Source organism: Hypanus sabinus, chromosome 6, assembly GCF_030144855.1.
Source record: "Hypanus sabinus isolate sHypSab1 chromosome 6, sHypSab1.hap1, whole genome shotgun sequence".
Taxonomy (NCBI): domain Eukaryota; kingdom Metazoa; phylum Chordata; class Chondrichthyes; order Myliobatiformes; family Dasyatidae; genus Hypanus; species Hypanus sabinus.
Window position 1 is genome coordinate 146,415,198 of NC_082711.1, and position 16,812 is coordinate 146,432,009.

At 42.0% G+C, this 16,812-nt stretch overlaps 1 protein-coding gene across 1 annotated transcript in view; it reads right to left on the bottom strand.

Moving 5' to 3' along the window:
• LOC132395200 (heat shock factor protein 5-like) overlaps positions 1 to 16,812 on the bottom strand; it is an 80,560-nt gene that overhangs the window by 38,795 nt on the left and 24,953 nt on the right. The window contains exon 6 of the mRNA XM_059971490.1: positions 2,612 to 2,709. Coding sequence (XP_059827473.1) covers positions 2,612 to 2,709 — 98 coding nt within the window. The remainder of the gene's footprint in view (positions 1 to 2,611; positions 2,710 to 16,812) is intronic.

A 16,812-nucleotide genomic window follows, 5' to 3' on the forward strand; every position in this document is an offset into this window, starting at 1 on the left:
ATGAACCCCCCCCCCCCCCAGTCCCCCCACCTGGAGCACTAGTATACTTTTGGAAATAAATGTTGAAGCCCATGACCAAGGACAATATTAGTTTTAGCTTTGGCTAATACAGTAATATTAGATAGAATCAACACCAAGCATGGTAATCGCAATATCAATTAGAAGCATAATAGTCACCCCCCCCATCCCCCACCAATTGAATTTGCCATTTAAGATGGAACTTCTCATTAACAGGATCTGGCAGAATGTTTTCTTTATTTTAAAAGAAGCTATACTTGAAACTTCGATTTAAAATTATTACTAAATCAACTTCCATTAAACTCTAAACATGTCCAATCAAGTACATTTAAAATCAACTTGAAGGAAATAATGGAAGGCTGTGAAAATGGGAAGAGAAGTAGTAGAAAGGAAGAAAGTGGAGCAAGCTAAGTCAAGGCAAATATTAGAGGACAACTCATTCACCCAGGAAAAGAGTAATAGTACCACCCTCTGCTTCTAGCATTTCTAATGGACTATGCATGTCTTTCAGGTGCTCTTAGAGAGGTCCTTCTAGCATTTGAGGAGATATAACAGGATGTTCTACATAGGAGATTATTCTTGGTATTTTAGCCAATATTCTTAAATATCTGCATTGAAAAGTGATAATTTGTTCACTAGCCCTTGCTCTTTGTGGGACTTTGCTGACTCTAAATTATTTGCTGCGTTTCCTAGTTCAAAAATAATCAACTGTAAAACACTTGGTAATATCCTGAGGCTGTTGAAGATTATTTAACTCTGAATCTTGATATCCTTTTTGAGAAAATAAAAAGATCAACTGTCAACTTCAATAATCTGGATAAAATATGGGGTAGTTTTTCATTTTATTTAACTTCTTTGCAGTGTTTGCAGTGGCATGATTTGGACTGATGTAGTGGAAATAGTTTTCAGAAAGTATATCATTACAAGAGCCACAAAAGAACACCAGCAGGAAAAGAAATATTGAGATCTAAGAGTCAGATTCCATTGGACATTCAATTAAAACTAATAAATGTATCTCACAGAATTGAAGTAATTATGATTTGGATATATTAGTTCACAAAAGATTCTGCAGATGTTGGAAACCCAGAGTAACACACACATAATGCTGGTGGAACTCATCAGGTCAGACCGAAGCATTAACTAATTATTCATCTCCATAGATGCTGCTTGACCTGCTGAGTTCCTCCAGCATATTATGTGTTACTGTGGATGTTTAATTAATATTTTTATTCCAACTGTCACAAAATTATGGATTTGGGCAGCTAAGTAAGTAAAAAAAAAAGAGCTAAGGTTTCTGATTAATATCCTTTATCAGTTTGAAACATTAACTGCATTTTTCTCCCTACACATGCTCACTGTCCCACTGAGTATTCCTGCATTTTCTGTTTTATTTCAGATTTTAGCACCTGCAGTATCTTGCTTCTGAATCTGTAAAATTACACTGTTCAAAGTTACTAAATAATTTGCCTTTAGATTTTACAGAAAATAAGTGCAAATTATGGCATTGGCAGTTGTATTGTGAAACAAAGCCTTAACCAGAAATAGAGATCTATATAAATCATTCAAACATTTTCACCAGAAACACTTCACTCTGCTACTTGAATCGAGCATTAATCACACTCAGAGTAAAAGGTTTAAACTCTGTTCAAGTAGGAAAAGAAGGATTTGAGACAGGCTTATTATTTAGTTACAATTACATGGTACGTTTTTAAAATATAGAATTTCACCCTATATATCTGATTTGGATGAAAATGTAGGTAATCTGATGAGTAAGTTGTAGATGACAAAAATGGGTGGAGGTCTGGGTAGTAAGAAGATTGTTAATGATTTATCAGATACAAATCATTTGGAATATTGGTAATGAAATGAAAATAGTTGAATCTGGACATTTGAGGTGATGCATTTTGGTAGGCCAAATGTAAAGAGAAAGTTTACAGTAAACGGTAGGACGATTAGAAGTATTAATGTACAGGAGAATCTTGGGATGCAAGTCCATAGCTTCCTGAAAATGGCAACACAGATGGATAAGCTGGTAATGGCAGTTTATGGCATACTTGACTTCATCATTCAGGGCATTGAGTACTAGCAAGTCATGTTGTAGATATATAAATGTGGTAACCCACATTTGTAGCATTGTGCGCAGTTCTGATTGCAACACCGTAGGAAAGATATGGAGGCTTCAGAAAAAGTGCAGAAGAGGTTCACTAGGATGTTACCTGGATTGGCGTTTACTAATTGTGAAAAGGCATAGATAGGGCAGATAATCTTTTTCTCATAGAATAGAGTAGATTCTTAGAGGGCATTGGTTTAAGGAGAGAGGGGGATAGTTTAGAAGAAATGTGTGAGGCTTTTTTTTAAAAGTAGAGTAGAAGGTGTCTGGAACACATAACCAAGAAAGATGTTACAAACAATTATCATAGTAATATCTAAGAGGAAATTAGGGAGACACATGAACAGGTAGGGAACAGAGTGATATAGACCATATGCAGATTGATAAGATTTGTTGATTTGGCATTATAGTTGGTGCAGACAGGGCAGGACAAATGACCTGTATTTGTTCTACACTGTACTGTTCTATATTCTATGAACGTACCTGATAATAATTGTAGTTAGGATAAGAAGAAGCATTTGTATTTGGACAACCCGCCAGTGGATCCAGGTGGGAGTTAGGAGTACAGCACTGCAAGACTGCTAGAAAAAGAAAACCCTTGTCAGTAAAATGTCTTAAAATATCACATGACAGTTTTCACATGACCATATTAACCCAAATCACCTGCATGCCACTGCTTGCCAGTCTTCTTCTCCCTGCAAAATCCATTCTTACCTTGAGCAAGATGCCCACAGTGTGAACTTCTTCAGGTAATCTCAATCAACAAGATATTGAACAACATAGGCCATTTCTGTTCATAAATAACAAGCTCCAGCCACAGAATTGTTGTTATTTGATAAGCCATTACCTTAAGCTTACTGTCAAACTGTTAAAGAAATGGTACATTTCTGATAGTTTTTGACACTATGAAGTAACAAAATAAATATTAAGACCATAAGACCATAAGATATAGGAACAGAAGTAGGCCATTTGGCCCATTGAGTCTGCTCCATCATTTAATCATGGGCTGATCCAATTCTTCCAGCAATCCTCACTCCCCTGCTTTCACCCCATACTCTTTGGTGCTCTGGCTGATCAAGAACCTATCTATCTCTGCCTTAAATATACCCAATGACTTGGCCTCCACAGCCACTTGTGGCAACAAATTCCACAGATTTACCACCCTCTGACTAAAGTAATTACTCCACATCTCAGTTCTAAAAGGACATCCTTCAATACTGAAGTTGTGCCTCTTGTCCTAGAACCCCCTACCATGGGAAATAACTTTGCCATATCTAACCTGTTTAAGCCTTTTAACATTCTGATTGTTTCTATGACATCTCCACTCATTCTCCTGAACTCCAGGGAATACAACTCGAGTTGCCAGACATTCTTCATATGGTAACCCTTTCATTCCTGGAATCATTCTCGTGAATCTTCTCTGAACCTTCTCCAATGTCAAAATATTAAAGAGATAAAAAGTAAATGATCTTATATTCAATCTTTATACTCACTATAGTCCCTCTCCAAGTGAACCTAGTTGTTATTATCTCAAATCTAACAGAAATATCCAATAGTTTTCTCAGCAGAAGTACTGACAGATCTGTTGAAGTTGAACTCTATTCTTGAATGGTAATCCCAAATTTAAGCACAATTACAATCTATTTGTCAGCAGTTTGCTTTGAACTGATGGTTTTCAGTGGAGAACTTAAGCAACACTATCAAATGCAAAATTTGAAAAGTTCAGATTTATTATTTTTTCTGATGTGACTGCAAGGCCATTTGTAGATACTTAAACAACATAGCATTTAACACTATAATATTCACTTATGGGTCTGCAGAATTTCTCAAACTGAATACATTTGGAAGAGAAAACATTTGAGAAATTTGTTCATGAAAACAAGTTTAATATTGCTGAATCAGAATCTGAGATATTACTGGTCAGTGGGGCCACAAAATATAACTTGCATATATTACACATAGGAACAAAGTTAGCAATGGAGAAAATTTACTGGTGCAATTTATCAGCTACAGAAGATATATAAGCTGTACAGAACAATTTTATCAACCTCAAACAGCTATAAGGGATGAACAAAATGAAGGAAACTCTGAAGGCACACTATTTTTATTAGAAAGTAACCAGTAAATTACTAAATATCTTCCGGGACAGGACCCAGCCTGGATAGTTGTATTACACTTTTGAATCAAAACATTCATGTAAATGAGACAATAATTGGCAAAAATTTAGCATAAGTGATAAAAAAATTGGAAAACATTTGGAATTGGATAAGATCAAGCTGGCTTTATTCTGCTGTCTGAAGTTGCCACCCACAGTCATTGTGTTTGCTGACTTGATCTGAATATGGAGCAAGGCATCTAGCAAGGTGCAGTGTGTTCTCAATAGACGTTCAGAATTTAGATGACACCCCACTAAGACTCCATTCTGGAACATCTTGTGACCCTTTTACAGGAGGCTCAGATTTGGTCAAAGTTTATCAAGGCTTTACTAATTTCACTTAATAAAGCATTGATAAGCCTAAATAAATGCTTTGCATCAGTCTTCACTGTGGAAGACACTAGCAGTATGCCAGAAATTTGAAAGTATCAAGAGGTAGTAGTGAGTATAGTTGCTATTATAGTGAGAAGGTGCTTCGGAAGCTGAAAGGTCTGAAGGTAGATAAGTTACCTGGACTAGATGGACAACATCTCAGGATTCCAAAAGAGGTAGCTGAAGAGATTGTGCAGCCTTTAGTAATAATATTTGAGGAAGCAATAGATCTGGGATTGGCTCCAGAGGACTGAAAAATTGCAAATCTCACTCCACTATTTAAGAAGGGCGGGAGGTAGAAAGGAAATTATAGGGCAGTTAGCCTAACTTCAGTGGCTGGGAAGATGGAGGAGTCCATTATTAAGGATAAGATTTTGGGATACTTGGAGACACATGATGAAGTAGGCCAACATCAGCATGATTTCATTAAGGAGTTAGTTATATTGACTGACAAATCTTTTGGAATTCTTTGAGGAAATAACAGGCAGGATAGACAAAGGAGAGTCAATGGATATTGTAAAATTTGGATTTTCAGAAGATCTTTGACAAGGTGAGGCTGCTTAAGACCAAGGAGTTGATTATTGCCTTCAGGAGGAGAAAACTGGAGACCCATAAGCCAGTCCATATCGGTGGGGGTGGGGGGGGGGTGGGAAGGAAGGTGGCAGGTCAGAGGTTGAGAGGGTCTGTAACATTAAATTGGTTGGTGTTATTTCAGAGGATCTGTCCCATGCTCAGCACGTTAGTGCCATTACAAAGAAAGCAAAGCAGCACATCTACTTCCTTAGAAGTTTGCAAAGATTCAGCATGACATCTAAAAGTTTGATAAAATTCTATAGATGTGTGGTGTTTCATCACAGCCTTGTGTGGAAACACTAATGCCCTTGAATGGAAAATCCTACAAAAGGTAGTGGATATGGCACAGTTCACCATGGGTAAAGGCCTCCCAACAATTGAGCACATCTACACAGAGTGTTGTCGCAGGAAAAAAGCAAACATCATCAAGGACCTCTACCATCCAGGCCATGCTCTCTTCTTGCTGTTGCCATCAGGGAGAAGATACAGGAGCCTCAGGACCCTCACCACAAGATTCAGAAACAGTTATTACATATCAACAATTAGTCTCTTAAACCAGAGGGATAACCTCACTCAACTTCACTTGTTCCATCACTGAACTGTTCCCACAACCAATGGACTCACTTTCAAGGATTCTTCATCTCACGTTCTCAATATTCATTGTTTATTTATTATTATTATATATTTTTTTTAAAAAATGTTTTACTTGCACAGTTTGTTATTTTTTGCACAATGATTGTTTGCCCATCCTGTTGGGCATGGTCTTTCATTGATTTTATTGTGTTTCATGGATTTACTGTGTATGCCTGCAAATCTGTCTGGGTGGTTATATATGGTGACACATACAATATGTACTTTGATAATAAATATACTTTGAATTTAACAAAATATGAGTCTATGGCATTATAGGAAAGACACTAGCATAGATAGAAGATTGGCTGACTGGCAGAAGGCAAAGAGTGAGAATAAAGGTGGCCTTCTCTGGTTGGCTGCCAGTGGCTAGTCATGTTTCACAGGGTCAGTATTGGGATTGCTTCTTTTCACATTATATGTTAACGAATTTGATGACGGAATTGAAGGTTTTGTAGCCAACTTTGCAGATGATGCAAAGATAGGTGGAGAGTCAGGTGGTGTTGAGGAAGCAGGGAGTCTGCTGAATGACTTGGACAGATTGGGAGCATGGGCAAATAGGTGACAGATAGAATATAGTGTAGGGAAGGCTATGGTCATGGACTTTGGTAGAATGAATACACAACTTTCTAAACAGGGAGCAAATTCAAAAGCAAGAGGTATGAAGGGACTTGTGTGCAGGATTGAGTCAGTGGTAAGGAAGGCAAATGCAATATTAGCATTCATTTTGAGAGGACTAGAATATAAGAGCAAGGATGTGATGTTGAAGCTTTATAACACATTGGTCAGACAGCACGGAGTATTGTAAACAGTTTTGTGCCACATCTCAGAAAAAATGTGCTGGTCTTGGAGAGGGTCCAGAGGAGGTTCATGAAAATGATTACTGGAATGGAAGGGCTAATGTATGAGTCCTGGAGTTTAGAAGAATGAGGGAGTATCTCATTGAAACCTATTGAATATTAAAAGGCCTAGATAGAGTGGATGTGCAGAGGACGTTCCATATAGTCGGTGAGTCTAGGACCATTAAGCCACAGTCTCAGAATAAAGGGACATCCTTTATTGTATTACATCCATTATGGAGATTACTGTAATCTCTTGCAGACTGGAAACTAGCAAGACAAACTGAAATTCCTAAAACTGTCAGGATAACTACTGACGGAGCATAAAATGCTGCAGGAAGTCTGTCTACACTCCAGAAGAGAGATAGCATGGAGGGCAGAGGTCCAGTGCCTGAACAGATGTTTCTTTATAAAAGAAAAAAAACTTAGAGCAGATCTAAAATCTTAAAATTATGAAGGAACTCTAGTAAGTAGACAGAAAGTAATGCTAGCTTTCTCAGCCTCAGAAAATATAACCATGGTGAAGAGGGTGTCATTTGGTAGTTCTTCTCTTGCCTTCATCTGTTTGGAAAATATGTGATAGGTCTACTCTGAAGAATATCATGCTTCAGAATCTTTCCTAAGGCTTGTTTGACTTTGTTATGAAGCCATGTGTAGATGGTAAAAATGTTAATTAGAGCATAATTCAGTAAGGTTCGGGCATTTGGTAAATATCAGTTTGCATAATCCATCAGTATGTAAATGTTCAAATTCCTACAAGGAAATTTGCTTCCTTCACAAACAGATAAACTCCCAAGGCACATCCCCCTAACAGTAGTTCTTGTGCTTGCCTTGGTTGTATCAGTATCACAATGGAACAAAGGGAATTACAGGGATATGACAGAGGAGTTTGCCCAAGTAGATTGGAGGAGGATACTGGCAGGGTTGATGGTAGAGCAGAGGTGGCTAAAGTTTCTAGGAAAAATTCACAAGACACAGGATAGATATGTCCCACAGAGGAAAAAGTTCTCAAATGGCAGGGGTAGGCAATCACTGCTAATAAAGGAAGTTAAGGACTGCATAAAAGCCAAGAAAGTGGCATATAAGGTAGCAAAAGTGAGGGGGAAGTAGGATGATTGGGAAGCTTTTAAAATTCAACAAAAGATGTGGGTGATGGAATACAGCGCTGGGAAATGTATGATAATGCAGTTTGATAAAAGGAACAAGAGCGCGGACTATAATCTAAATGGGGAGAAGGTTCAAACATCAGCGATGCAGAGGGACTTAAGATCCTCATGCAAGACTTTCAGAAGGTTAATTTTACAGGTTAAACCTATGGTAACAAAGGCAAATGTAATGTTGCTTTGCAGTAGCAGAACAGGACAAAAACATAAAATTACATTAAATTACAAAATAACCAAGCAGTGTGAAAAGAGGAAAGATGAAGTTGTGTTCATTGATGCATGGACTGTTCAGAAATCTGATTGATTGAGGAGAAGAAGCTATCCCTGAGCAATGAGTGGGGGTCTTGTGGCTCCTGTGTCTCCCCATGCTGGTAGTAATGAAAAGAGGGCACGTCCTGGATGGTGATGAGCCTTAATGATGGATACTGCCTTCTTGAGGCACTATGTCTTGAATATATCTTCAATGACAGGGAGGGTTAGAGCTGATTGAGTCTAAAACCCTCTGTTGTCTCTTGCAATCCTGTGCATTGGAGCGTCCATAGCTTGTGATAGAAACAATCAGAATGCATTCCACCATAGATCTATAGAAATTTGCAAGAGTCTTTGGCGACATTTATTTTATTCATTGAGATACAGTATGGAATAGGCTTTTTGAGCTGTGCTGGCTGGCGAGCCCCAATTTAACCCCAGCCTAATCATGTGATAATTTACAATGACTAATTAATCTACCAAACAGTACATCTTTGGACTGTGGGAGGAAACTGGAACAACCAGAGGAAACTCATGCAGTCATGGGAGAATATACAAATTCCTTACAGACAGTGGCAGGAATTGAATCTAGGTCATTGGTATGTAAAGTGTTGTGCTAACCACTATGCTACTATGCTACTGTAGCATCTCATCAAATTCTTTGTAAAGTAGAGATTCTGAAGAGTCCTCCTCATGTTTGCATTAATGTACTGTATCGGGCCCAGGATGGATCCCCAATGAACCTCATACTCCCAGAAGTTAAAGCTGTTTACCTTTCTACCTCATAGCTCTCAATGAGGACTGCTGCACCTTCTCCTGATTTCCCCTCCCTGAAGTCCACAATCAATTCCTTCATCTTTCTGACTCTGAGTGTGAGGTTATTGTTGTGACACTACTTAACCAATCTATCTCAATCCTCATTGTCATCTGGGATTTTATCAGCAACAGTGGTTTCATCTGCAAAATTATAAATGGCATTTCACCTGTACTCAGCTACACAATCATGAGTGTAAAGAGAGTGGAGCAATGGGCTAAGCACTCATCCTCAGTACTTTGTCAGTGAGGAGGAGATGTTATCACTGATTTATAGTGACTGTGGTCTCCTGATAAGTATGTCGAGGATCCACTTGCAGAGAATGGTACAAAGACCTAGGTTTAGAAGCTTGGTAATTAATAATAAGGGGGATGATGCACTCTTTCCAACTTAATATCTTTCCTGTAGCAGGGATACCAAAACTGAACATGATACTCTAAGTATGGCCTCATCAGCATCCTATGCAACCTCACCCTTGCAAATTTTTTATACACAATACCCTGACTAGTAAAGGCCATCATGCCAAGAACCTTTTTCATTGCCCTGTGATAGCACTTCCAAAGAACCATCTACTTGTACTTGAAGATCCCTCTGATCAACACCACTCTCCAGGGCCATGCCCTTCACTGTGAACTTGACATTCCAAATTGCAACACTTCACACTCATCCAAATTAAGTTCTATTTACTTTTCATTGGTCCATTTACTCAGCTTATCAAGAACCCCATGTAATTTTTGAAAAATTTCTTCATTGTCCACTACAACACCTATTTAATGATTTCTACCTGATCTAATCATGCTTTCTAATTACCATCCAAATGTTGACATAGATTACAAATAATACTGGGCACAGCACTGACCCATGAGGCATACCACAAGTCATAGGCCTCCAGACTGAATGTCAACCTTCTCTCTCTCTCTCCGTCTTGTTTTATGGCGGTTGGCACCCAGCTTAATGGTGCATTACCGCCACCTTCTGCTCCGGAGTATGCGATGGACTCACATTCTAAATCCCTTCACCCAATCGCACACATACACATACCCTAACCTACACTTTATCCTCCCCATCCTAGTACCCTATTTCTGTTTATCCATCATATCCTATAAAAAAACCCTGTACCCCTTAAGAAAGCTAAAAATACCCTGACCTGTGTTCTCTCACCCATGCCCAGCAACCCTTTTAATGTGAATTCCTGCACCCCCAATTCCCTTAGATTAATTCTCATCATCTCTCTCTGTATCCCATACTTCCTGCAACTCAGAACTACATGTTCTCCTGACTCCTCTTCCTGACATTCCTCACACAATCCTGTCTGGTGTTTCCCTATCAATTTCAATGTTTGGTTTAGTGCACAGTGCCTCAGCCTTAACCTAGTCCACACAATTTCCTCTCTTCTGTATCTACTTCCTACCCTAGTACCTGCAACACTTTTTTGTATTTGATATAAATGCCTCCCTTTCCCCTCCCTGTCCCATCTTTCTTGCCACATTTGGTAATTTTTTTCCCCAGATTACACACTTAACCTCTGCTTTACTGATACTAATGTGCATTTCTATATTTTCTTTCTTTATTGCCCTCTTTGCCAACTCATCCACCCTTTCATTGCCCCTCATCCCTACATGAGCTGGAACCCATAGAAATTTAACCTGACCTCCCTGATTTGCAACTCTTGTGACTGACTGAAGGACTTCATGAAGTACATCTTGCCAGCTGTTTGAGTGAGAAGACCTTAAACTTGCTAGTACTGAAGATGAATCTGAGCATATCAACGCTTTGACTAGTTTAGTTTTCTCCACCCAACGCAACACCACCAACACTGCCATCATCTCCACTGTATACACCGCTAACTTATCAGATGTTCTTCTGCTGATTGCAATTGCTTTTGCTGGTATAGCCACTCCAAACCCTGTCACTCCTGTCTCAGGTTCCTTAGCACCATCTGTACAGACCTGAGTATAATCACTATACTTTTCCATCACATAACAGTTAAATGCACTTACCAAATCAGTTTTATACTTCCCTTTCCTTTTTACCTCTAACAAATGCCAGTCTACGTCAGCCCATACCAGCTTCCATGGAGCTACAACCGGATAAACTACTGAAGGACTTATCCTTAGATCAAACACTCCACATGATCTAGTAATATCATTCCCTACCTGACTAAAATTTTCCCTCTGAAACCTCCCATTTTCCCAGGACTCCTGCAACACTCCTTTAGCAGGGTGAGAATCATTGTGTCCCTGCAAATTAACCCAGTAGTTTGCCATCAATTGCATCCTTCTTAATTCCAAAGGCATTATTCCCATTTCTACCTGCAGGGCTGATACTGGTGATGTTTTAAAAGCCCCACTGCACACTCTCAAAACCTGAGCCTGAATTACATCCAGTTTCCTTGTAAGAGACCTAGCTGTTGATCCATATGCTACACTTCCATAATCCAACACAGATCTTACTAAAGCCACATACAATCTCTTTAATGCTGAACAACTTACTCCCCATTCCCTACCAGTCAAACATCTCATCACGTTTATTACTTTTTTACATTTCTCCTCAACTTTCCTGATATGGTCTGCCCATGTTAATCGTGAATCAAATATAACTCCCAGAAATTTAAATGATCCAACCCTTTCTAATTCAATCCCATACATCCTTAACTTCTTCCCTACTTCAATTCTTTTCCTAGTGAAAAAAAAAGTTTGAGTTTTTTCCACTGAAAATCTACATCCCCAATCATAACCCCACTCTACCACTTCATCAATTGCTCTTTGTAGTTTCCTGATTATATGCTCCGTGTTCCTGCCTCTTTTCCACAAGGCCCCATCATCCACAAACAGTGACCTACCTATATCCACTGGTACCTTTGTGAAGACATTGATCATAATGATGAAAAGTAACAGGCTAATCACACTACCCTGAGGTGTGCCATTTCCCACTATGTACTGTTTTGATAATTTTGATCCAATCCGAACTTGAATTTTTCTACCAAACAAAAAAACTTTAATCCAATTAAAAACTCTCCCCCCAACCCCCATCTTGTGCAGTTTAATTAATAATCCATCCTTCCACATCATATCATAGGCTTTTTCAATGTTAATAGCTTTTGAAGTTTGCAGACGACAGCACCGTCATCGGACTCATCCAGAACAGTGATGAGTCTGCATATCGACAGCAGGTGGACCAGCTGGCACTCTGGTGCAGTCGGAACAATCTGGAGCTGAACACGCTCAAGACAAAGGAGATGATAGTGGATTTCAGGAGACATCCCCCCATTATGTCCCCCCTCACAGTCCTCAGCAGCCCTGTGTCCACCGTGGAGAACTTCAGGTTCCTGGGAACCACCATCTCTCAGGATCTGAAGTGGGAGCAGAACATCAGCTCCATCCTGAAGAAGGCCCAGCAGCGGATGTACTTCCTGCGGCTCTTGAGGAAATATGGTCTGCCTCAGGAATTGCTGCTGCAGTTCTACACTGCAGTCATTGAGTCTGTCCTGTGCACCTCCATCACTGTGTGGTTTGGAGCCGCCACCAAGCAGGATAGAACCAGACTACAGCGCACAGTGAGGACTGCCGAGTGCATCATTGGAGCCTCCCTGCCCTCTATTGTGGACCTGTACTCTTCCAGGTTGAAGAAGAGGGCGGGGAACATCATAAAGGACTCCTTCCATCCTGCGCACGGACTGTTTGAACCGCTTCCATCTGGTAGGTGCTTCAGATCCCTCCAGACTAAGACTAATAGGCACTGGAGAAGTTTTTTCCCTACTGCGGTCACTTTGCTGAACAGTTAGCTGCCGGTTAACTGTCGGCTAACTATTACTTGGATTGTACTACCTATATGTATAATCTATATTTTCATTTATATTTATCATTATTATTGTTATGAGCAGAGAGACAACATCTGCCGGAAGTAAATTCCTTGTATGTGCACAGGTACTTGGTGATTAAAGTCTGATTCTGATTCTGATTCTGAAAAAAAAAACACGGCAACTACTGATTCTTTATTTGCCTGGGCCTTTCTTATTTCAGTCTCTAACCATATCACTGAGTCCATGGAATTACTTCCCTTCCTAAAACCACTCTGATAACTTGCCAGCATTCCTCTCTTCTCAAGATCATATGACAACCTTTCAGTTATCATCCTTTAATGTCAACCTTCTACCATCATCCTGTACTTTATACCATCAAACTAAATGTGTATCCAACTAGCCAGCTGCTCTCCCAGATTCCATGCAATTAACTTTTTGGAGCAGCCAATCACATGGAACTTACTTAAGACCTTACTGGTCTGTTGTTAGGATTGAGAATGGCTCCTTTAGACAAAATTAAAAAAAGATTGGGAAAAGGATTTACAGACTTCATTATCTGATGAGACCTGGAGGGCTATTTTCAAAATGGTTAATTCTTCACCATTATGTGCTTGTCATTCCCTCCTACAATTTAAAGTGGTACATAGGGTTTATATATCTAAAGATATAACATATCAAGCGCTCTCGTTTTTTTGCAGAGATATCTCCTTATTGTGATAGATGTAATAATGGAGAGACTTCACTGATTCATATGTTTTGGTCATGTTCAAGCCTTGAAAAATATTGGAAAGGTGTATTCCAATTTTTTTCTGTACTTTTTAAAGTTAATTTTAAGCTCAATCCTTTGACTGCCTAATTTGGTTTTGTTGAGGAAAGAGCTATAATTTTGGAGCCTTCTCATTCACAGGTACTGGCTTTTATTTCTCTTATGGCTAGGACGGCAATCTTGCTTAAACGGAAGAAGGTTGCCCCCCCCCCACACATGCTCAATGGTTATGTGATGTTATGTCATGTTCAAATTTAGAGAAGATTCTTTGTTCGATTTCTGATTCTAAACAAGATTTTCAAAGGCTATGGCAAACCTTTCTGAACTATTTTAAAAATCCTTGAATTGTTATTGTTATTAAAATATAGATCTGGGCTATTAATATAAAAAATATATGGTAAAGTACTATTTTTTTCTCCTGTTTTTTATTACCAACCAGCTTGGTAGTGGGTGCAGATTTTTTTAATAATTAACTGTGGTGACCCACTTTCTGCGCAGGCAAACCGGCTCACAAATAGCCAGTGCGCGGGGAGAGACTTTGGTAATGCACCTCTCATGTCATTTCTGCCCGGAGAGGGCGGGACCTAGGGATTAAATGCCAGCGCCGCGAAGTTTGAATAAACTAGTCTAGAAATGACTTACCGACTGCATGTTGTTGTCTCTTGCTCTGTATGTAGTACATTGCTACATTGGTGACCCCAACGGTCCAAACGAGATTTGGACCAAAGATGACCGACTCTTCATCTGTTCACGCAGTTTCGCTAAAACTGCCGACTTTCTGGACGCTGCGACCATGAGTGTGCTTTAGCCAAGCAGAAGCCCAGTTCCAGATTCAGCAGATATCCACTGATTCCACGTATTACTACCACGTGGAGAGCACCCTTAACCAGGAGACGGCCGCCCAGGTTGCGGATTTCATACAGTCGCCCCCGGAAGAAGGCAAACATGAAGCATTCAAAGCACTGCTCATTGGGACCTTTGGCCTCTCATGGCATGAGCGGGGTGCCCGCCTGCTTCACCTGGACGGTGTGGGAGACAGACTGCCGTCAGCATTGATAAATGAGATGCTGGCCCTGGCTGACGGACACAAGACCTGCTCATGTTTGAGCAAGCGTTCCTAGAGCAACTGCCCGAGGACATACATCTGCTGCTGGCCCATGCAGATTTCAGCGACCCCCGGAAGGTGGTGGCCTGGGCAGACGTGCTGTAGAAAGCCAAGAGGGAGAGCATGGCGTCCATCAGTCAGATTACCAGGCCACGCGCCCAAGAGCGGACCAGACCAGGCCCGGCAGAGGGGCGCACACAACACAGAGGCAGGAGTGAGGAGGCCAGTGAACAGTGGTGTTTCTACCACCAGCGGTGGGGCACAGAAGCCCGCCGTTGTCACCCGCCCTGCAAGAGCCAGGGCCAGGGCCAGCAGCCGCTAATGACTACGTCTTGTACGTCTGGGACAAACAGTCGGGATGCCACTTCTTGGTCAACACCAGAGCGGAAATCAGCGTCTTGCCCCCGACTGGGTGTGACACCCGCAACAGGAAGCCAGGACCCACCCTGAGGGCCACAAATGGCAGCATGATATGGACCTACGGCACCCGCACAGAGCAGCTGCAGTTCGGCGCCAACCAATTCACATGGGACTTCACACTGGCCGCCGTGGCCCAACCACTCCTGGGGGCGGACTTCTTGTGAGCTCACAGCCTCCTGGTCGACTTGCAAAGGAAAAGACTGGTACATGCTGAGACTTTCCAGATGTTCTCCCTGGGTGAAGCCAAGTTGCCGGCCCCACACCTGGACTCCATCACGCTGTCAGACAATGAATTCACCAGAATCCTGGCAGACTTTCCATCGATTCTGGCACCACAGTTCACGGCAGCCATGCCCAGTCACAGGGTACAGCACCACATTCCAACCCAGGGACCACCCTTTCACGCCCGCGCATGAAGGCTCCCCCCGGAAAAGCTCTGCCTAGTGAAGGAGGAGTTCAAGAGGATGGAGGAATTGGGGATCATACGGAGGTCCGACAGCCCATAGGCCTCCCCCCTGCACATGGTGCCCAAAGCAGCCGGGGGTTGGAGACCATGCGGCGACTACCACAGAGTGAACGAGGCTACAACTCCAGACCACTACCCCATGCTGCACATACAGGACTTTGCAGCAAACCTGCATGGGGCAAGAATATTTTCCAAAGTAGACCTCATCCGGGGATACCATCAAATCCCGGTGCACCCTGAAGACATCCCCAAAACAGCACTCATCACCCCGTTCGGCCTGTTCGAGTTCCTCCGAATGTCGCTCGGCCTGAAGAATGCCGCACAGACGTTCCAGTGGCTAATGGATGCGGTGGGACGCGCCCTGGACTTTATGTTCATCTGTTTGGATGACTGCTTATAGCCAGCAGTAGTCGCCAGGAGCATCTGTCCCACCTCCACCAGCTCTACTCCTGCCTGAGCGATTTCGGCCTCACAATCAATCCGGCCAAATGCCAGTTCAGTCTCAATACCATCGACATCCTGGGCCACAGGATTACCAAAGACAGGGCAACACCTCTGCCCGCCAAGGTAGACGCGACCTGCCACTTAGTCTGGCCCAATATGGTCAAAGGCCTGCAGGAGTTCGTTGGTATGGTGAACTTCTACCACCGTTTTCTCCCCTCAGCAGCCTGTATCATGCACCCTTTGTACACCCTGATGTCGGGTAAAGGGAAGGACATTACTTGGGACGAGGAGGCCGTGGCCGCTTTCGTTAAAGCCAAGCAAGCCTTGGCAGATGCATCCCAGAATGGACGTTCCGATTGCACTCACGGTGGATACATCTGACACAGCAGTCGGTGGGGTGCTGGAGCAGCTCATCGAGGGGCGATGGCAACCGCTGGCATTCTTCAGCAAGCACCTACAATCACCTGAACTCAAGTACAGTGCTTTCGACCGGGAGCTGTTGGCACTGTATCTGGCAATCCAGCATTTCAGGTACTTCTTAGAAGGCAGGCCATTCACCGCGTTCACGGACCACAAACCGTTGACCTTCGCGTTCACGAAGGTGTCTGATCCCTGGTTGGCTCACCAGCAGTGACAACTGTCCTACATATCCGAGTACATGACAGACATCCAGCATGTCTCGGGAAAGGACAACATCATGGCGGACGCACTCTCCAGACCAGCTGTCCAGGCCCTGTCCCTGGGGGTGGACTATGCAGTACTGGCGGAGGTGCAGCAGGCAGATGATGAGATGCCCAGCTATAGGACTGCAGTCTCGGGTTTGCAGCTGCAGGGCTTTCTTGTAGGCCCAGATGAGAGGACCCTCCTGTGCGACATGGCTACCGGC